Genomic DNA, 22,859 nt, shown 5'->3' with positions numbered 1-22,859 from the left:
ATTAGTGAAGACAAATGTAGGTCCCTTGCAGTCAGATTCAGGTGAATTTATAATGGGGAACAAAGAAATGGCAGACCACTTGAATACACTGGCTCTGTCCTCACGAAGGAAGACACAAATAACCTTCCGGAAGTACTAGGCAACTGAGGGTCGAGTGAGAAGGAGGAACTGAGGGATATCCTTATTAGGCGGGAAATTATGTTAGGGAAATTGATGGGATTGAAGGCCGATAAATCCCCAGGGCCTGATAGTCTGCATCCCAGAATACTTAGGGAAGTAGCCCTAGAAATAGTGGATGCATTGGTGATCATTTTCCAACAGTCTATCCACTCTGGATCAGTTCCTATGGACTGGAGGGTAGCTAATGTAACACCACTTTTTAAGAAAGGAGGGAGAGAGAAAACGGGTAATTATAGACCAGTTAGCCTGACATCAGTAGTGGGGAAAATGTTGGAATCAATTATTAAAGATGAAATGACAGCACATTTGGAAAGCAATGATAGGATCAGTCCAAGTCAGCATGGATTTATGAAAGGGAAATCATGCTTGGCAAATCTTCTAGAATTTTTTGAGGATGTAACTAGTAGAGTGGACAAGGGAGAACCAGTGGATGTGGTGTATTTGGACTTTCAAAAGGCTTTAGACAAGGTCGCACACAAGAGATTGATGTGCAAAATCAAAGCACATGGTATTAGGGATAATGTACTGACGTGGATAGAGAACTGGTTGGCAGACAGGAAGCAGAGTTGGAATAAACGGGTTCTTTTCAGAAGGGCAGGCAGTGACTAGTGGAGTGCCGCAGGGCTCAGTGCTGGGACCCCAGCTATTTACAATATACATTAATGATTTGGATGAAGGAATTGAGTGCAGTATCTCCAAGTTTGCAGATGACACTAAACTGGGTGGCGGTGTGAGCTGTGAGGAGGACGGTGAGAGGCTGCAGAGTGACTTCAATAGGTTAGGTAAATGGGCAAATGCATATCAGATGCGGTATAATGTGGATAAATGGGAGGTTATCCACTTTGGGGGCAAAAACACGAATATTATCTGAATGGCGGCAGAATCGGAAAAGGGGAGGTGCAACGAGACCTGGGTGTCATGGTTCATCAGTCATTAAAAGCTGGCATGCAGGTACAGCAGGCGGTGAAGGCGGCAAATGGTATGCTGGCCTTCATAGCTAGGGGATTTGAGTATATGAGCAGTGGGATCTTACTGCAGTTGTACAGGGCCTTATAGTGAGGCCTCACCTGGAATATTGTGTTCAGTTTTGGTCTCCTAATCTGAGGAAGGACGTTCTCGCTATTGAGGGAGTGCAGCGAAGGTTCCCCAGACTGATTCCCGGGATGGCTGGACTGACATATGAGGAGAGACTGGATTGACTGGGCCTTTCTTCACTGGAGTTTAGAAGGAGAGGGGCTCCCATAGAAATATATAAAATTCTGACGGGATAGGACAGGTTAGATGCAGGAAGAATGTTCCCGATGTTGGGGAAGTCCAGAACCAGGGGACACAGTCTAAGGATAAGGTGTAAGCCATTTAGGGCTGAGATGAGGAGAAACTTCTTCACTCAGAGTTGTTAACCTGTGGAATTCCCTACCGCAGAGAGTTGTTGATGCAAGTTCATTGGATATATTCAAGAGGGAGTTAGATATGGCCCTTACGGCTAAAGGGATCAAGGGGTATGGAGAGAAAGCAGGAAAGGGGCACTGAGGTGAAGGATCCTTTTTTAAAAAGTGGTGTTACATTAGCTACCCTCCAGTCCATAGGAACTGATCCAGAGTGCATATAATGTTAGAAAATGACCACCAATGCATTCACTATTTCTGGGGCCACTTCCTTAAGTACTCTGGGATGCAGACTATCAGGCCCTCGGGATTTATCAGCCTTCAATCCCATCAATTTTCCGAAACCTAACTAACTTACTTACACTGGCGCAAATTAAATAGCCAGGAATTGCAACTAAAAAGATACTCCAGAAAAATCAAGTTGCTCCAAAAAAAAAAAATGGAGCAACTCCTGGGGAAATTTGGGCCCAAATTCTGCAAGTATTTCAACTTAAATCCACCAAACATTTCTTTGTCTTAAATCAAATTTAAATCTTTAAGGGTCCACTAAAAAATAAAAAGCTAGAGTCTGGATTTGGATCCAGGTGTAGCCAAGATACAGTTCTCCTATTTGTAGTAAGCCTGTGGATGTGGAAATTAACTGACATCAGCAGCAAGTACACACTTTCTTAGAAATTTCCATTTTGCGAATGCGGCCAGTGCCTCCAAAACTGGTGGATAACTCGGAATCTGGTTGGTCGGCAACACTGTATTTTTCTTCATCCTCCTCGTCCTCCTCATCCTCCTCTTCATCTTCCTCAGACTCCATGTCTTGAGATATGTCAACATTCTCTCCATTTATGATCTGACTGACACCATTAGAGGAGTCTTTCTGTTCCTACAATACAGAGGAAAGAGGTAAAGATCAGGGGCACATTTCAAACATATGATCCAGACACAAATGCTGCACTTATCTGGAATCTTCAGTCTCTTAAAACCTAAGCTTGGCATCACCTAATTTTGATGTCCTGATTTACCATGAGTTCTCTCCGATTCTTTCCTTTTTTATTCATTTAAGGGATGTGGGCATCACTGGCAAGGCCATCATTTATTGCCCATCCCTAATTGCTCTTGATAAAGGTGGTGGTGAGCTGCCTCCTTGAACTGCTGGTAAATGAACTCCCACAGTGCTGTTAGATAGGGAGCTCCAGGATTTTGACCCAACAACGATGAAGGAACAGCGATATATTTCCAAGTCAGGATGGTGAGAGACTTGGAAGGGAACTTGAAGGTGGTGATGTTCCATGCACCTGCTGCCCTTGTCCATCTAGGTGGTCGAGGTCACGGGTTTGGGAGATGCTGGAGTGCATCTTTTAGACAGTACACACTACAGCCACAGTACACCGGTGTTGGAGGGAGTTAATGTTTAAGAACATAATAGGAGCAGGAGTAGGCCATATGGCCCCTCAAGCCTGCTCTGCCATTCAATAAGATCATGGCTGATCTGATCTTGGCTGATCTGATCTTGGCCTCAACTCCACTTTCCTGCCTGTTCCTCACAACGCTAGACTCCCCTTAAGGTGGTGGATTGGGTGCCAATTAAGCAGGCTGCTTTGTCCTGGATGGTATCTAGCTTCTTGAGTGTTTTTGGAGCTACACTCATTCAGGCAAGTGGAGAGTATTCCATCACACTCCTAACTTGTGCCTTGTCTATGGTGGAAAGGCTTTGGGGAGTCAGAAGGTGAGATACTCACCGCAGAATACCCAGCCTCTGGCCCGCTCTTGTTGCCACGGTATTTATGTGGCTAGTCCAGTTATGTTTCTAGTCAACGGTGACCCCCCCCCAGAATGTCAATGGTGGGAGATTCGGCAATGGCAATGCCGTTGAATATCAAGGGGAGGTGGTTAGACTCTCGCTTGTTGGAGATGGTCATTGCCTGGCACTTAAGTGGCAAATAAAATTCAAGCCACACATCAGCCCAAGCCTGAATGTTGTCCAGGTCATGCTGCATGCTGGCATGTACTGCTTCATTTTCTGATGAGTTACGAATGGAACTGAACACAATGTAATCATGATCGAACATGCCCACTTCTGACCTTATGATGAAAGGAAGGTCATTGATGAAGCAGCCAAAGATGGTTGGACCTGGGACACTGCCCTGAGGAACTCTTGGTGATGTCCTGGTGCTGGGATGATTGACCAACAACCACAACCACCTTCCTTTTTGCTAGGTATGACTCCAGCCGTACCAGTTTTTCCCAATTCCCACTGACTTAAATTTTACTGAGGCTCTTTGATGCCACACTCAGTCAAATGCTGCCTTGATGTCAAGGGCAGTCGCTCTCACCTCACCTTTGGAATTCAGCTCTTTTGTCCACGTTTGGACCAAGGCTGTAATGAGGTCTGAGGGCCACTCGATAGCACTGTCGACAGCACCTTCCCATCACTTTGCTGATGGACAGTAGTCTGATAGGGTGGTAATTGGCCGGATTGGATTTGTTGTGTTTTTAGTGAACAGGACATACCGGGGCAATTTTCCACTTTGTCAGGTAGATTTCGTCTCCACAAGGGCTGTGCAGTGGCCATTCCTACCGATACTGACATGAAAAGATGCATCTGCGACTGGTAGATTGGTAAGGACGACGTCAACTAAGTTTTTCCCTTCTGTTAGTTCTCTCACCACCTGCCGCAGGCCCAGTCTGGCAGCTATGTCCTTCAGGACTTGGCTAACTGTCGGTAGTGGTGCTACCAAGTCACTCTCGGTGATTGAGATTGAAGTCCCCAACTCAGTACGTTCTGTGTCCTTGCTACCCTTAGTGTTTCTTCAAGTCGTGTACAACATGGAGGAGTACTACTGATTCACCAGCTGAAGGAGGGCGGTAGGTGCCAATCAGCAGAAGGTTTCCTTGCCCATGTTTGACCGGATGCCATGAAACTTAATGGGGTCCGGAGTCAATGTTGAGGACTCCCAGGCACATTCTCTCCCGACCGTATACCACTGTGCCACCTCTGGTGGGTTGTCCTGCCAGTGGGACAGAACATTACCAGGGATGGTGATACAGGATTCTGGGATGGCGGCTGAAAATGAGTATGACTATGTCAGGCTGTTGCTTGACTAATCTGTGGAACAGCACTTCCAATTTTGGTGCAAGTCCCCAGATGTTAGTGAGGACGACTTTGCAGGGTCGACTGGGCTGGGTATGCCGTTGTAGTGTCTGAATCCTGTGCTAGGTTGATGCCGGGTGGTCCATCCATCTTTATTCATATTCTAGCTTTTCGTAGCTGTTGTGTACAACAGAGTGGCATGCTAGGCCATTTTAGAGGGCAGTTAAGAGTCAACCCTATTGCTGTGGGTCTGGAGTCACATATAGGTCAGACCAGGTAAAGGAGATCCTTTCCTATTGGACATTAGTGAACCAGATGGGTCTTTACGACAATCGATAGTTTCATGGTCACCATTGGTGATACTAGCTTTTCATTGCAGATGTATTTAATTAATTGATTGAAATTCCCCAGCTGCCATGGTGTCTCCAGATCATTAGTACAGGCCTCTGGATTGATAGTCCAGTAGCATAACCACTATGTTACCGTACCCACACCTCTTGTTCTGTGCTAAAGACCTTGGCCCTTCACTCGTTACTCAGTATTTTATTTATGATTCTAGGGATGGCTTTGCAGCATTTTCACACAATACATTAGAAATGTGTCTTTGCACAGTGCAGCCAGTTAACACTTTCAACTACAATCAGAATTCACTTTCTGCCACATATATTAAAAGTATACTTACTTCAAATTGCAGGAGTGGTTTCAAAAGTCAGTGTTTGCCATTTAGAAAAGCTACTCACCCATTTATCTTGTGCTGTTTTTAAAAAAAAAACTAATTTTTGTTAAGAGTAATTTTTAATTAAAGTAGCTGGACGGGTATTCCGCACACTAGCATCCGGTTATTCTCTTTAACGCAACACAGCACCCTCTGGTGTGTAAGTGCCTCACTACACCTATCTGAAAGAGGTTCAATATTGCTCAATTAGCAATGTTATACCTGTCCAGGTTACAACTTCCAGACGTGGTTCAATACAGGGCAAACTGTAATTAAACCAATGGTGCCCTGTTTATGATCAAAGTTAATGATCAAACTTAAGGCCTCCTGTTAATTCATTATTTCCAACTGGGCCAGTTCATGTGTTCACTGAAAAAGAATGTGTGCTCTGCTTTTCAGCTACATGATTCTAGTGTTTTTTTTTAATAAAAGAGAAATCACCAGAGTTCATGTATTTGGGGGTTGTGAAGAAGTGCTGATTCACCTGGGACAAGATCATTGGGTTGGGAAAGGGAAGGCGTGGCTCAACTATCTTGAGGACTGTGCATCTCAATCTATCCTGCGAGAGTAGAGCAAATGGGATATAGGAGAGTGTCAATTATACAGGAAAATTGATTTCTTTATTTTACAGGACTAAGAAATTCTAAAACTTCTTTAAAGCTACATTGGCGAGCCAAGGTAGGCGAAGGTACCACTTTCATTAGGTTTTACTTGTCCCTCTGAGAAAAGTGAATATATTGACTATGACTGCTTTAATAATCACTTAATTTTTTCATTCATCTTTGTGGTTATTTCCAACTGATGTACAATTTTCATTTTCCACTGAATACAAACCTGAGGAAAGATATTTCTTGAATGAATGTTTTGTATCAAATGGAGGCATTTGTCCCAAAATTATGCAAGAAAATGCCAACACGAAAATTTTGCATCGATAAGACTCGGTGACAAATATTTTGCAACTGCTACATTGTAAGCAATGTGGTCTTTCAGACCCATGTTCAGTCGTACCAATGAGTGATTCTGTTATGCAATACTATCTAAGGGCTCAATTTTCCCCAAGCCTGTTTTCTGGCGTATTGCCAGTTACGTCAGTTTTCGAGGCCAGAAATGTTTTACCAAAGTTTCTCTGATCTATAATTCGAATTTGGCGCCGCGCAACATGTCCAGTCGCTTCGAGGGGTGGAGCCTGCTGTCTGCGCCAAAAAACAATGCTGTACCTTCTGTGCATGTGCGGGAAAAAGAGTTACGTTTTTTGACGTCATTCCAATGGACGCGCATGCTCAGTACAGCTCGGATTTGGCAATCAACCATTTTTCAAGAGCCAGGTGTGTGTGTGTGTGTGTGTGAGAGAGAGAGAGTGAGAGAAGGAGTGCTGTGAGAGCATTGGAAAAAAATCACAGCTGGAGCAATACAAGATGCAACGCGGAGCAAGGACCAAGTATTTCTTGCAGGAAGAAGTGGAGGCACTAGTTACTGTGATTGAGAACAGATGGCAGAAGCTAAAAGTTCCACCAAAAGAAAAGAAGAAACACTGGAACTAAGTTGCAGAAGATTACTGCACAGTGGTGAATACCACAGGATCTGGAAGCCAGTGTAAAAAGAAATGGCAGGACCTTGGTCAAGTAGTTAATGCAAGTCATATTTTCATTTATTCAATGCAATTGTAAATGTGACCAGCTGCATATGTCCCACACAGCAGAAAGACACCCTCTTTAAAAAGTTGCATTTTTATCTTTGCAGAGGAAATTGGCACACAAAAGGGAAAGAACTCGAAAAGCAGGAGCCTGGCAAATCTGCACCCACTGACACCTTTGGAAGAGAGGGTCGCTGCTTTGATGGGTCCTACCTGGAAAAAAGCAATCACCACTGCACAAGCTGGGCCCACACTCGAGGGAGAGGGTAAGTCCTGCAAAGTCATCATGGCCCTTCAAATCAACCTGCTGCCTGGCCTGCGATATTCATGCCACCCATCCTGCCCCCTTCTCTGCTGCTAACCATTTGATTGCTCTATTTTGCAGAACTTGAGGCCAACCCTGACAATGCAGATGATGATTCAGACAAGGATGAACCTGAAGAGTAGAACATCTTCCAATCCCACCCTCCAGACCAAGAACATGTGAGGTGGGGGGGGGAAAGAGAGGGGGGCTGGGGCTGGATGAAGCTCCCACTGTTGTACTGAATATGGAGGAGGTGCTGCTCACAGAGGTGTCAGCCCCTTCCGTGACTAGTGGTTTGAGTGTTAGTGGGACTTTCCATGGTTTCCCACCTTCCGAGGTTGCAGGTCCCAGTGGTGTGGTGCAGCGAGGCACACCCAGGGCCCCACCGTTCTAGGCTGCAGGTTCCAGTGGTGTGGTGCAAACCATGGAAAGCCACACCAATGGGGAGGAGGGGAAGGAGAGCTCGCCCATACTCTCCTGAGATGTAGGATGTAACAGATGTGATTCAGATGATGTCATTGAGTGCGGAGAGCATTGACCTTACCCGATCACTCCTGGACACCATCAGTGGAGTGAGTGATGAGGTAGCGGGACTTTCGGGAGAAGTAACAACACACTCACGAGAACGATATCTGGGACCATCAGTGAATAGTAGCCATGAGGGAGGGAATGTCAGAGGTAGTGCAAACCACGTCACTGGCCATGAGGGAGGGAATGTCAGAGGTAGTGCAAACCACGTCACTGGCCATGAGGGAGGGAATGTCAGAGGTTGTGCAAACCACGTCACTGGCCATGAGGGAGGGAATGTCAGAGGTAGTGCAAACCACGTCACTGGCCATGAGGGAGGGAATGTTGCAGGCCGCTGAGACAGTCGGGGTGCATGAGGGACGGCATTCTGGAGTTAGCTGCTGCAATAAGGGAACACACCAGAACCCGCGTTCATTGACAGGATTAACGGCCACTCCCACTGCAATCCCCACACCAGCCTCTGAAGAGCCCAAAGCCGGGCCCTCCAACTTACCGCCTGGAGAGTCCAAGACCAAGCGCAGCGGGTGGTCTTACAATAAGGGGGATGAGAGATGGGTGCAGCCTTTCTTTGCTGTTGTTGTTATTATTGTTACTGTTGTAACTATTCTCAAATTAAGTTTTTTGTAAGTTATGTAAATTTACAAGTTTTTAAGTGATCTTAAAGAGTGATCTTAGTGAAGTTTGATACCCAAGAATAATTTTATTAAAAAGTTAAGTTATTGTAAACTTTTGAATAAAATATATTTTACATTAAAACTGAACTATGTCCCATTAACACAACACAACATTACAGAACAGTTCTAAACAGTAAACATGTCCATGTGGAATAGTTGTCGTCGAGCCCTCAGGGTCTCCTCTCTTTCCCTCCCTCCCCCCCGCCCCTCCCACTCGCTTGAGTCTTGTGACCTCTCTCTCTCCCCGGGCTACAAACCGCAAGATCAGCTCTCTCTAATCCTCCCTCTTCTCGGGCTACAAGCCGTAAGATCGGCCATCTCTCCCTCCTCTCCTCTCTTCCCCTTCCCTCCCTCTTCTCCCACAAACCTACAACCCTCCAGGCCTTTAAGATGTTCGCTGGTGGCGTGTGAGTGAGTCAAAAAAGAGAAAACTTGTGAAATCCAACAATTTTACACTTCTACATTGACAGGTAAAAAAAAGTTGAACTTTATTATTGATTTTGACAGTGTTCTTAACTCCCTTCAAAATCTTCGATTTAAAAACAATGGCGTCTTTCAGCACAGATTTGTGAATGTGCGCTGGTTTCTTAACTCACCAGAAGGTTTTTTGGGAGAGGCCAGATATGCCAACGTAATAGAAAAAAATGTTGGCCAAACTACGAACAATTGAAAATACTGGCGCAGACATAAGGGAACGTGACGTCAAAAAATACTGGCCTAGAAAGATCGTAACTAAGTTAGTTATGCTGGTGCAGATTGCAGGGGGAAAGTTTGAAAAAAAAACGGCAAAAATTTGACTCAATACACCAAAGAAAACAGCCTGCTCCAAAAAAAATCAGCACAAATCACTGGGGAAAATTGAGCGGTATATGTTAGCTCCCATATAAACCGTTAAGATTTAAGATCTTCCATTTCCATCCAAAGCAACTTCTATTTCAAATTTAAGACAAATTAATGTACCTTGGTTAGACTGAAAGGAAATCGTGCTTTGTATGCTGGGTGGTCAGGTATAATTTTTTTTAAATCTTATAGCCAACTGGAGGTGCACAATTTGTTTTTGTCAGGTAAAATCGAACATCAATTTTAGAAGGGACATAATTTCAATAGAGCTCCTCCCAATACTAATACTCACTTGGCATAATGATCAATATAATCAACTGTTCAGAAAGTTTATTGGAGTTTTTCTAAAATAGCTAATAACGTAAGAAATAGGAGCACTGGGCCATTTGGCCCTTCGAGCAAGACCTTCGACCACAACTCCACCTTCCTGCACTATCCCCATAATATCCAAAACTCTAATCTCTGTCTTTAATATACTCAACGACTGAGCCTCCACAGCCCTTTTGGGTAGAGAATTCCAAAGATTCACCACCCGCTGAGTGAAGAATTTTCTCATCTCAGTCCTAAATGGCCGACCCCTTATTCTGAAACAGTGACCTAGACTCACCAGCCAGGAGAAAAATTCTGCCAACGTCTACCCTGTCAAAATTGTGTGTGTTTCAAGGAGATAATCTCAAATTCTTCTAAACTCTAGGGAATATAGGCCTACTCTACTCAATCTCTCCTCATAGGACAATCACCTCATCCCAGGGTTCAATCCGGTGAACCTTTGCTACACTCCCTCTATGGCAAGCACATTCTTCCCTCTGTAAGGATAATAAAAAAATCAAAACAACATAACTAAAGAAAAAGACAATTTTGAAAAAAACATTTATGCTTAACTACTCTATAATACATTTTTCTGAAGTAGAGACGGAAAACAAATTATGTGTAGTAGACTTATACTTTCTCGACCCACCTGCATGCCAGATGCAGACTGTGACATGTTCTGAAACATTTCAAGTACGGTGCGCTGTTTTAGCAGTTTGGTCTTCTTCTTAGGAGCCAGGCTGTAAGTTCCCATTTTTCTCTTCTTCTTCCTAGCCACTGTCAAAGTTTTAATTATTTTGAACATTTAATATAATAAGAAACTGCATGATCTGCAATTTATGTCATGGCTGCCATTCATGTTTATGTACCACTTTCTCAATTATAGATACATGGAGAGAGTTATATACTCAAATTGGAATTGCTTTTATTGCACTTCCAATTCTTATGTACATCAAACTGCTGTTTTTTAAAATCAATATATAAACACAAAATGTTACCTCTAACTATTCTAAAAATTAACATTTCTGCCGTGCGTAACTTTTTTATATGCAATACTGTAGTCCAGAAATTTTAAACTCGTTAACAATTGATCTTAAGATATTTATTGTTGAATATTTTCTGTGAAGCTATATCTGCATCAGTTGAACACTACAATGAATGCATATTTAAATAACTTACGATATTCCAGTTCAGTTTTTCTTATTACCTGACTGTGGTTTGCTAGTGGCAGTATTGTTCTGATTCTGAGGTAGTATCAGTTGCTGTGGTGGTGTTGGTTCTGGTGGTAATGATGATGGCGGAGGAGGTGGTGGCTTTTTCCCACATTGTAGATTATTTACACCTTCTTCCTTTGGGTCTTTGTTTGGTGGCTTTAAAAAGGTAGAAGCACAAAATTAATTCCTTTTAACACTGTGGTTTTTAAAGTACCATTCCATAAACAATAATCAGGAATAATGGGCAGGTAAAACAAGTTCATGGCATATTGTGAACTAAATTTATATGAAATGTAAGTTTCGTCAAAGCCATTTCCCATCCAGTTAATAAGATCTTAACTCGTGTTTTCATGAAAGTAGTCCCCTGAAAACCGAGCACTACAGGTTGAACCTCCCTTATCCAGAACTTCCTTATCTGGAGCCACCCCTCGTGCAGAACCATTCCCGGCCACCGGGTGGCGCACGCACAGAACTCCGACATGAACAAATTGAAGCCCTTTCTCGCTGCCGACTCTCGCAATCGCTGGCAAAACCCCGCAATCCACTGCCCCCAGCAGCCCCCCCATCTTTCTGCTGCACTCCCAGCCCCAAGCCAGCCAACCCCGATATCCCCTTGCTCAGTACCTGTACCATCCAATTTAACGTGATCACCCCTCCTCCGGAAAAATCGTCCCGAGGGTTCTGGATAAGAGAGGTTCAACCTGTATTAGACACACATGCCCAGAATTCGCGGTCGGAATGACGGCGAACTAGCAACGTTCTCGGTCATTCCACCTTTGAAACTGTTCGCAAATTCGAAATTTGGCGCATGCACAATTCTGAAGTTGCGGTCTGTCATTCACCGTTCCAAAACAGGCTGCGCTGTGCGCTCCCCCTCCGCCCCTCTACCTCCCCCAGCACTAGCAACCTGTGTAATCAGCCAAATCAGGGAAACTGACGAAAACTTCGGCTCTTCCGCAAAATGCACTGTTAAATCCCCCACAAAAAGTTAGACCCAAAGGAATTAAGTGTAACTGGGGTTTTGACAGCGTTATTACTGCTGAACCAATGTTAAGGGCCTGGAAAAGTAATTTTAATTTTGTGCAGTGTGAAATTTAAATTTTTAAGAAACATTTCACAAGTTTGCCCATCTTTATTTCAAGTTGGCCTTTTCCCCATGTGAAACCCCAATCATTGTTTCACGCTTTCTATTTAAAAAGTTAGAATTGTAAGAGCTTACTCACTTCCTTGTTCGCTGCCTGCATTGTGATTGGCTGCTTAGATAGCTTGTCGACGTCATAGCGGTTCGCACAAGGGACTCCCCCCTACATTTCGTTGATTTGAATTGAAGGTCGGAAAACCCAAAGTTCTCGACACAGGGATTGAGAGATCCTTGTGCAAAGCATACTTCATAGCCAGCAGCAAACCTCTTCGCTTGGCTGCTGACCCCAAATTCCAGGCGACACCTTTTCAATTATTTGCTCAAACTTTTGAGATAGCATAAGTTTCTTTAGCAGAAAACATAGCTGACCATAAAGCAACACCAAAATCATGTGAAAATACTGTATCTGGACATTCACTAATAAAAGGTTACCTCCTCAAATGACAGACTGTAAGCGTGAGCAGATTATTAGTCTGCAATTGATAAATTAATTATGAATGTGAACATTAGCTTTCCGATAAGTGCGAAGTTAAATATATTGAAAATAAAAGCATGAATTGATTTCCTGAATTCTTTTAATGTTGATTCTAGAATACATTGAGCACTGAACTGCTCTTGGGTATGAAAGACCATTACAAATAACTCACAACTGAGAGGATATTTATGCAGACCTTCATAATACCCCTTCAATTATACGATGCACGCTGCCTTACTTGGACAATACATTTATCAACCAGCATAATAAATTATAAAACTGCAGCTCTTTTCATTAGAACAGTATGATTTGATAGAAGTGTTCAAAATTATGATGGGATGGGACAGAGTAGATAGAAACAGGCTCTTTCAATGGTTGAGGAGTCTCGAACAAGGGAACATAGATTGAAGAGATTAAATGGGAGAGACTTAGGACAGCAAGGAGAAACCTTTTTTTGAAGATGGTTGTGAGGCTGCAAAATTCAGTTAGTGGTTGAAGACCATGCAGTTAACTTTTAATAGGTTAGATAGGTGGTTGAAGGAAAGAGGGTTAATGGGATCGGGAAACAAGGTCAGCACAAGGGATTAGGGCTAATGCTCATGTGGAGGAGACACCAAATGGATTAGTTGGGCTGAAAGTTAGTTGTTTCCAAATAATGTTAGGTTGATTTCATGAAAGCTGACAGATCAATGGGAATCAGTGCTGGCAGTATTGCATTTTTATTTCAGCTCAGTTCGTTTGACCATAAGATCAACCGGTAGAGCAATAGTTGACTTTACAGCTGATATACTGGTTCATGACTTCCCCCATTCACCTGCCTGCAACATCGGCCACCAGACCTCTTAAACTCAAAAGGTACAACCAGAAATGCTGTGTCAAAGTGCATTGCAGCATCCCAGCTACAGAAGTGAGTGATATAGAAAACACACACTGATCTCTAGTGATCCAGTCACAAGCTTCCACGCCACTGAACTCAACAGAGCTGCCAACTTTAAACTGGCTTGTCAAACCTGGTTCCTAGAACATACCTATGTAGCTGTGGTGCCATGGCTAGCAACAGGAAGCAATTTTGGCTGGCTTCAATTGGGTCTCTGGCAGGACTCATGCCTGGAGCTATAGATGAATGCATTGTAAAGTTGTGAGCTGACTGCCGAGCTGTTGTAGAACCAGAACACTGCCTCCTATCTCACTCGTTTCAATTAATGGGGCAATTTGGGGACTCGATTATCTGACAATGTGTGTGCTGGCCAGGAGTCTCTTCATTATCGATAACTGAGTGCCCACTTTTAATCCCATTAATGCATCTGTCAAAATGCAGTTTTAGCTACAACTATGACAACCTAATCACTATTGGTTCTTACCATAGACTCGGTTCTAAAAGCAGAAAAGGTTTTATACATTCCCACCTTTATTGTCAAGGCAGTTTCTTCCTGGAAACTTTTTACTTTGCTTAAGAAGTCTTCAATGAGATTGCTTTCCGAACCAGTATTCACAACATATCAAAATGCCGTGCAGCTGTCAAACCTTCGTGCAGGCTCGTATGGCCTGCAGGGTTAAAATTTGACAGTTTAACTGACAAGCACTGAAATCCTGGAACAATCAAGAATGTTCTTTGTAATATCTTTAAGCTAGCACCACTGAGCACATTAGCTAAAACAGCAATAAAAACAAGTGTGCGCGGGAGTGGACTAAAGACTGTGCATTCACTTGCAGGACTTGGGTTTAAAGCCTGGCCAGACTGATAAAAGTGAAAGTCTTCTGTGGGTCAAAAGGTCTTACATGAAAGGTCATTGGATCATTTCAATCCAGTTCCGAGTGGGATTCTAATCACGTCACAAGCTGACCTCTGAGTATCTGATGTTAACGCTGGATGCCCAAACTGGAAGTACTCCATTCTTGAGCACTGCCATTGTGCCCATCAAGATAAGCCAACATTTTCTCTCTCTCACACACGCACAACACAAATGTACACATGGAAAGATAATTTTTAAAAAGACAAGCAAATGTAGTTGTTGATTAATCATCTGTAGATTAAATTTCAGTAAACTTGTGGTGATTACATCCTAACCATTAATCCTTCAGCATCATCATCACATATCAGCTGCGTGAAGCATTTCAACCAGCACCTACCACAAGCTGGAATGGGAGAGAAAAGTAAACACACTTCCCACTGCCATTTAAATATATCCTTTTTTTTTAAAAAAAAAGGTATATGAATGATTTTCAGGTAGTTGTTTCACTCAGTTAAAAATATAAATAACCTCACCAAAATTCAATGACATAACCCCTAGGAAATCATTATTTAATAAAGGCAACACTTTGTAATATTAAAAAGATCATTGTTATGTTCGTTATTAATTTTGCATTAAAAAAAGTTCCCATTTCCACACACATTGAATAATATTTTTAAGTCATGAGTGGTATGGTTGAAAATACTTTCAGTCGAGTAACATTTCATCAAAGCACCATCTAAACCTGACATTACAACCAATGGAAAATGTGATTGCTTTCGCAAGTTACCAGTCAAATCAACTAAGTCTAGGTTAGTGAATGCCTTGATCAAAAATATCTATTTTTCAAGTTCATACCACTGCTTATACTTAGTGTGGTCTGAAAAGCAAGGCCTGTTAAAGAGCTCATGTAATTACGTGCCTCCCAGAATACTGCCCAGAAATGCCTTTCATCAAACATTCGCTTTTTCCGTTTCAAGACTTACTTGCTCAATCTGTCCCCTTCGTTTGGACATATCTGGTCATATTAAAAGAAAATATCGTGCTCGAAATCAAAGAAATAATGCACCACCAATGACTGCATGGCTTTCTGGTTCATTTGCATTAAATCGCTACTCAATTTTTTTAACATTTTATTGTCACAGAAAAAAGCATGTGAAAAGTATTTTGACTCACCTTATTGCTGCCATTACCAGCTGCGCGATTAACAAATTCCCAAGACATCAATTTGATGTTAAGGAAAGGACTTGCATTCATATAGCACCTTTCGTTATGTCAGAATGTCCCAAAGTACTTTACAGGCAATAAAGTTCTTTTCAAGTGTAGTTACGGTTATAAGAACATAATGTAGGTAAATGCAGCAGCCAATTTTGCGCACAAGATCCCACAAACAGCAATAAGATAAATTACCAGATCATCGGTTTTAGAGTTGTTGGATGAGGGATAAATATTGGCGAGGACAACTAGGAGAACTCCCCTGCTACTCTTCAAATAGTGCCTTTGAATCTTTTATGTCGGCCTGTTCTTGTTGCCCAAATACATTGGGAACAATTAAAAGATGCCGTTTCTTCTCCCACTCTGGTCTCCTTATGCCACAACCCCAATTTGGAGCAGGCAGACAACTTGAATGTAGTCCTCTTCCAATACTGAACTTGGCTTGACTCTTTGGAAGTTTAGGACAGAATCAGTGAAACTTGCCTTCAAGTTGTTTTCACTCCCTGTTTGAAAGCATCAAGCTGCTGCTCAGCATATCCCCTGAAGGTACATCAGAGATTTGCAACCTGTATTAACTGCATCCAAAACACTAGACACAGACACAAGCCAAGCTCCACCAATGATTTGTGTAGTTTTGAATTTGAAATTGGAAATAATGGACAAAAAAAAAATGAACTCTAAAACCTCTCATATTTAACTTCAATACAGTTTATATTTTAAACACTTGATTTTAGCTTTTCCTGGCAGAAACTGAATCCTTGGGGTTATTTTCCAACATCACAGTCAAAGTGGGGAGGCTTGCCTGGTTTGAGCAGGTATCGGAAATTCAGGCACACAATTTTCCGACCACTGAAATAATGGTCGGGAAATCACGCTCAGCACATGCCCGAGTTTCTGACGTGAGCTCCCAACTGGTAAGGGTTCCCTAGCAAGACCACAAAGTTGGAAAATTACCTCTAATTCTAACTGCTTTAACATGATGCTGGGTTTCAGAATCTGTCTTGGGAAAAGAAATTCAACTAGTAAAGTATGTCAAACAGCAAGAAATTGCACTATAAACTGACCCACAGTTGTAGCAGTTTCTTTCATCATTTCCCAACTTTTTAAATAAAGACTTTTGTAACTTTGACTCTCAGACGGAACCGTGAGAGTTTATGGTTGATATAATTTTTCATCTGGTACAGGTTGAGTGTCCGAAATTTGGAGTTCTAAAATTTGGAATGTTCCGTAATCCAGACACCAGGCTGATCCATGGCGGGGTTGTCCGCAAACCAGAAAATGTTCCGAAATCCGGACTCCCCCGCCCGACCTTAGCCTGGCCGCCTGCCCTGCGCTCCCCCCCCCCGGCCTGGGCCTGACCTTCCCCCCCCCCCCCCCCCTCCCTAATAACCTGCCTCAGCCCAGGCAAAGACATTTCGAAATCCGGAAATACCCAGAATCTGGAACAGCCTCGGTTTCGGGATTTCGGACGTCACACCTGTATTGCAGAAGTTTATTACATGGAGATTAGACACAGAATAATCACAAAATGGGAATTCCATCGAAGATACAAAGAATGTCACAAGCTCCTTATTCTTTAGCAGAGGATTTCCCTCCACCGTGGATGACAGGACCATCGACTGAGTCCATTCCATTTCCCGTGCTTCTGCCCTCGCCCCTTTTCCCCCCTCAGAATTCCCCTTATCCTCACCTCCTTCCACCCAAACAGCTTCCGCGTTTGGCAGATTATCTTCTAACATCTTCAAGCATATCTTCCCCTTCCAATATTCCGAAAGGACTGCTCCCCTCCATGACACCTGTATCACTCTCCCGTCACTCTGTTCACTTTCTCCTGGCACCTTTCCTTGCAACCGGAGATTCAATACCTGCCCAATTTACCTTCTCCCACACCACTATGCAGGACCCCAAACACTCCTTCTGTACGCATGTCTTCCAACCTAGTATCGTGTTCACTGTGTGGTCTTCTCTACATCGGGCAAACCAAACGCAGGTTAGGCAATCGTTTCCTGAACGCCTCCGTTCTGTTCATAAGTGCAATCCCCGAGCAAGCAGCTGCTCGCCATTCAATTCTCCGTCCCACTCTAACAGACATCTCTGCCTTTGGCTTTCTACATTGTTCCAGTGAAGCTTAATGTAAGCTCGAGAAACAGCACCTCATCTTTTTATTATGCACTTTACAGCCCTCTGACCTTAACTTCAGACCTTCACTACAACTCCCATTTTATCTCTGGCAGACAGTGCTGAAAAGATGTGGTGGGTGTGCCTGTGTTTCAGTAGAGCATAACACTACTGGTGGGGTGATCCGCACCCTTGGTGCCGACCGACTTTTTATCCTTCCACCAGAAGCCTGGGCCACTGGAGCCTGTTCTGCCTTGCCATGTTTTCATGCTTCCTTTTCCACCCATCCCCTTTGGCTAGTTACACATTCTGCGTCTCGTATATCTTTTATTCCTATCATTGTGCCTCCTTTGTTTCCTGCCGCTATCATCTTTATAATTTAATCAACTGCTGCTCTCCACGCAAGCACTTCACAGGTGCTTCTATTTCTTTTCCTGCGTGTTTTCTTTCCCTCTTCCCCCTCTCCCTTGCTGTGTTCCTTATAATCTGTAATATTTCCTGGTCCTGAGGAAGAGTTTTAAGGCCTGAAGCATCAACGGGCTTCTGTTTTTCCACAGATGTAGCCTGACCTGCTGAGTAATTCTAGCTTGTTCAGTTTTTGTTTGCAAATTTCCAGGATCTGCAGTTATTTTATTATTTTGTTCACAAGCTCCCCATTGGCTTGGAGGTAAAAGCATTCTCTGAGCTATATACATTACAAATACCCATGGTTCAAAGATCTAGTCTACATTGAAAAAGCTGATCTCCGCTAGGGCTACAATTCATCGCATTGTACCTGGGCTAGGCAAGAGCGAAAATTGTGCACACCTAATCCCCCACGAGTGAGCATCCATGAATGCAGAGTGGGGACAAGACCAGGCTAGCTTTTAAAGTCTTCCAGTCAAACATTCATTGCCACGATTAACAAATGACTAATATGCACTTGGGCATGATACTGCAGGTTGACATTGTCCAAATTGTAGGCCAGTAAAAAAAAAAAGTCAATCCTTTCAAGAAAGGAGCGCGTCAAGTTGGAAAGAGACAAACGTCAAGAACCATGACACTGGAGCATAGTTTATGAATGTTAAATAAAATTCTACAATTGATTCCAAAATACTTTTAAAAATTTGTTCTGGGATCGCTGAAAAGGCCGCATTTATTGCTCTTCCCTAGATGCCCGAATGTTTTGTAGCAATTTAGTGACTAAAGAGGGAATTAAGGATCAACAATTTTGCGGGGCATCAAAATCATGTCGGCAGCTTTCCTTTCCCTGATGGGCTGTCGTAAAATAGCTGGGCTTAGTACCATAATCACTATACTACCTTCAGGGTGGTTTTTAAAAAAAAATATGATGTACTGCAGGCGCAGGTAGTTTCTTTCTGGAGAAAGAGGACATTGCTGCTGATGACTGTCCATAAAAGGAAATCAGCATCAACATGGCATCTTCTTCCAGTTAGAAAATGAAACAGGCTTTTTACAAGCATCATATTTAATAGACAACTGATAGGGAAGAACGTAGCATTTTAGTGCTGTAATTTTCAGTGTTAAAGACATTTATACTTAGTTGCTTGAAGGTGGCAATTTGGATAAAATTGATGGGGAAGGTCGAATCACAGAATTATGAATGTGATAGTCCTAAATATTTTAAATGTAGAACAGTTTTGTGTGAAAGATACTGAAACAAAACTGCTCGTCAACAGATTACTTTAGATGGTGACTTTATAAATACAAATTGCTTTTGAAACAAAACTTAAACTAAATAAACTTATTTGTTATAAGTTTCCTGCGTAAGAAACTCAACCTCAATCTCAAGAGAACTAGAAGACAATAATCTCTCAGTAACAGCAATTAGTGGCAACAATAAGGTAGCACTTCCACTTTCACAACAATTTCTTCTGTGATTATGAAATAGAAAATGCAACGACTGCTGGGAATTAGGTATTGTATTTGGACTGGGAGGGAGAAGGAGCAGTTCATAAATATTTAGATATTGGAGGTCACAACACCAACTTATTGCATGTTATGTTGCTAATTGTTCAAAATGACTTCAATACAGAGATAAAATGCTCCAGAACTGGAAAAAAGGCCTACTCATAGGATACTGTTGGAAGATAATTAGCTCTGGAGTGGACAATTTAGTGATCCATCTTTTTAATTTAAATCTGCATATAATCTGACAATATTCATCATGCAGATATCGACATTCGAGCAGCGCAGTGAAGCCAAGCAGAATCTGAATTGGTCACCTAATTCTTTACCGGGCTCTTGTAGAAAGCCATCAATTATCACACTCCATAAGCCAACCGAATCAAATGATAACACATGTGTGCTATAGGCACTTTAAAATAAAAGTCTAAAACGTAAACCAGAAAATGGGAGAAGCGTTTTTTCTTGTCGCACTGAACATTGCCTTTGCCTGCATATTTCAGTCATCAATATCATAACGACAAATGAAGTCACAGGAAAAATTTGACATATTTCGAAAGACTTGAGCATATCTGGTGCACAATAGGTTTAGCTATCACCACCAGATCTGGCTGGCTCACGTCAACTGCTGTTGTGCCGCTGGCAAAATGGCTCTGCTCCAGGATCATCCTGGAGAACACAAATAACCCCTGGGATCTCTTCTCCGCTACCAACCATCTCCGTAAACCCCGCTCCTCTGCCACTTCCACCCACACCTCCAACAAATAAAAAGAGCTCATAGACTCATAGTTGTTGTAAATAAAAGTTTATAACTTAATACTGGCATTTCTTTTTCATTCTTCCACCTTTTAAGATCAATCCCAGACTTCTCTAAGAATTTCATACAGGTCCTTGGAGTTACCTGAATTTGGCTCATTACTTGTATTGTTTAGCTGACAATAAAATACCAGGTTTAAACAAAATCCATTAAGTACTGAAAAACAGGCTACCAGATTAATTTCAGAAAGTTGAAATTCTCCAGCAAATTTTCATTATAAAAATATATTTCAGTAATGTATTTAGAATTTCAATTTTGGATGATTTCTGTGAAGATTACTTATCCTCATAAGTCACCAATGTGGTTTAGTACTGTTCTATCAACTCTGTCACCACTTGCTCATTACTTGATTTAGATTCCAAGTGCATCCAGTTCATGGGGGTTCATTGTTGGAGTTTTAAAATTAGTAAATTGATATAAAAGGTGAATCTTACTAAAGATTCTAAATGGCTTTAGACTATGTAGCTGTGTTATGCAAATTAGGTCTTTTTCCATAAAGCCAAAAGGTCACATTTTCCCACAAATGTAAACCAGTCCCTTATCATCAATGTTTTAATCCGGAGACATCCTGGGTTTCAAGCAGTTTCTTCCAAATTTGGATTAATTTGTGCAAAATCGTAACCAGCATCAGTAGGTTGCTTTTTGAAGGTTAAGAGTTTCTCACCTGATTTAAGTTGAGTTTAGGCAGAGTCTTCCTCGCTCTGTGAACTTTGACCTCAGCATTGAGGCCTTGTGTAAGTTTTTTAGCCTGAGATGTATTTTCTTCTGGGTTTTCTTCCCCTGATTTGGCTGATGCCACATTAAGCGGTTTCATGGCTTGGTTTTGCAGAACTTCAGCAGCTATCACTGCACTTAAGTTTTTTACCTTGTTAACTCCTCCAGCCTTGCTAGGAGAAGTAGGAAGTGTTTTGGCAGCATGACCGATTAGAGTAGTAGTCCCGGTCTGTACCTGCAGTAAGGGTTTACTATTTAAAACAAATCCATTACTTCCTGTCACAGACGTTAGTGTCAAATCATCTGAATTCATATGATTACTTGCTTTAACAGTCTTATTGTCTTCTCCTAATATCCCATTTTCATTTATCTGCTTTATTTCATTTAAATCCTGCAATGCTGTTTTCACAGTGTCCTGAGTGTTTTTAACTGACGTTTGATGATTTTTTGTTGAAGATGCTTCTTCACTTTTCTCACAAGAACCATTGGTTTCACCATCTGCAAACATCTCACAAGCTTCCAGTGGCTTCTCTGTGGCACTCAAATTAGCAGCTGTGAGGTCACTTCCTGTAGAAGAGGTCACAACAGCTTTATTACTTCCCCCTCAAAAAAAGTTTGTGGACAAGCTGAAGGAAGAATTGCAATCAATGGCAAGCATACAAAAATGACAAATATGTGCACAAGATAATTTTTTGGGCCCCCCAAGTCAAGAACAAATAAAGTGTTTGAGCAAATAAACATAATTTTGGAAAAGCTATTTTTTTCAGATATATTTTTTAATTTTGACCTTGCAAGAAGATAGCTTTTTAATGGAAATAGTCATCTGTAGATTCCTTCCCTTGGTCTTTTAATAGAAATTTGTATGGTTTAATCTCTTCAAAAACAGTGAAAGGCACTGAAACTGGCTAGGGGGCGCACTGAGTCTTAATGTGACTAGATATTACAGAATCAGTTGTGCTTGTGCTTGGAAACTACTTTATACAAAACTTCCATTATGCTAAATTTAAAAAGTCAGAGTACTGGAATGTGCAAGGCCTATTCTACATTAATATGTGCCTAATAATTTCACAAACTTCCATTTTAAATTAATACAATCCCACTGATTGGAAATAAAACAGTATTTGTACAATTACATTTTGGAAAGGTTTAATATATGCAATATCTATAAACCAGATTGATTATTAGGGGACAAAAAAACAGAATAGTTTTTTTCCAGACTGCCAAATTCATACACAAAAAAAATTACAGCACTTAATGTTAGCGATCCAATGTTCTACAATCGTGAATCATAAGATATCAACTCAATTTCACAAGCAAATGTTTCACTAAAAAAGGTTATCTCTAATCTGCTAAATATCTATTTGAATGAGAGAGATTTGGTGTATTTCAATCATGAATTCTTTTTAATAAGAGCTTAAAATGCAGTACATGTTTGTTTACCCAACAACTACACTTTGACATTATATTGCAACATGACATTTGTAGCAGGTACAGCAAGTAATTAGGAAGGGAAATGGCACATTGACCTTTATTGCTAGAGGGTTGGAGTACAAGAGCAAGGAAGTCTCGCTACAGTTGTACAGGGCCTTGATGAGACCACACCTGGAGTACTGTTCACTTTTTAGTCTCTTTATCCAAGGAAGGATGTACTTGCCTTCGAGGCAGTGCAACAAAGGTTCATTAGATTGATTCCTGGGATGAGAGGGTTGTCCTACGAGGAGAGATGGGAGTAGAATGGGCCTATACTCTCTAAAGTTTCAAAGAATGAGAGGCAATCTCATTGAAACAAGATGTTGAGGGGGATTGACAGGATGGATGCTGAGAGATTGTTTCCCCTGGCTGGAGAGTCTAGAATTAGAGGTCATAGTCTCAGGATA

The 22,859-nt window shown here is 41.9% G+C and overlaps 1 protein-coding gene across 8 annotated transcripts in view; it reads right to left on the bottom strand.

Annotated features, from left to right (window-relative positions):
* Positions 1-22,859, bottom strand: part of LOC139232504 (histone-lysine N-methyltransferase EHMT1-like) — a 159,542-nt gene that overhangs the window by 79,277 nt on the left and 57,406 nt on the right. For all 8 annotated transcript variants that reach the window (XM_070862817.1, XM_070862819.1, XM_070862814.1 and 5 more), the window contains 4 exons: positions 20,933-21,549; positions 10,861-11,023; positions 10,303-10,430; positions 2,230-2,442 (listed from right to left, as the gene is read on the bottom strand). In XM_070862817.1, the coding sequence (XP_070718918.1) occupies positions 2,230-2,442; positions 10,303-10,430; positions 10,861-11,023; positions 20,933-21,549 (1,121 nt within the window). The remainder of the gene's footprint in view (positions 1-2,229; positions 2,443-10,302; positions 10,431-10,860; positions 11,024-20,932; positions 21,550-22,859) is intronic.

Source organism: Pristiophorus japonicus, chromosome 20 (genome assembly GCF_044704955.1).
Source record: "Pristiophorus japonicus isolate sPriJap1 chromosome 20, sPriJap1.hap1, whole genome shotgun sequence".
Lineage (NCBI taxonomy): Eukaryota > Metazoa > Chordata > Chondrichthyes > Pristiophoridae > Pristiophorus > Pristiophorus japonicus.
The sequence above is the reverse complement of the archived record's forward strand: the minus strand, read 5'-3'. Positions and strand labels throughout refer to the sequence as shown.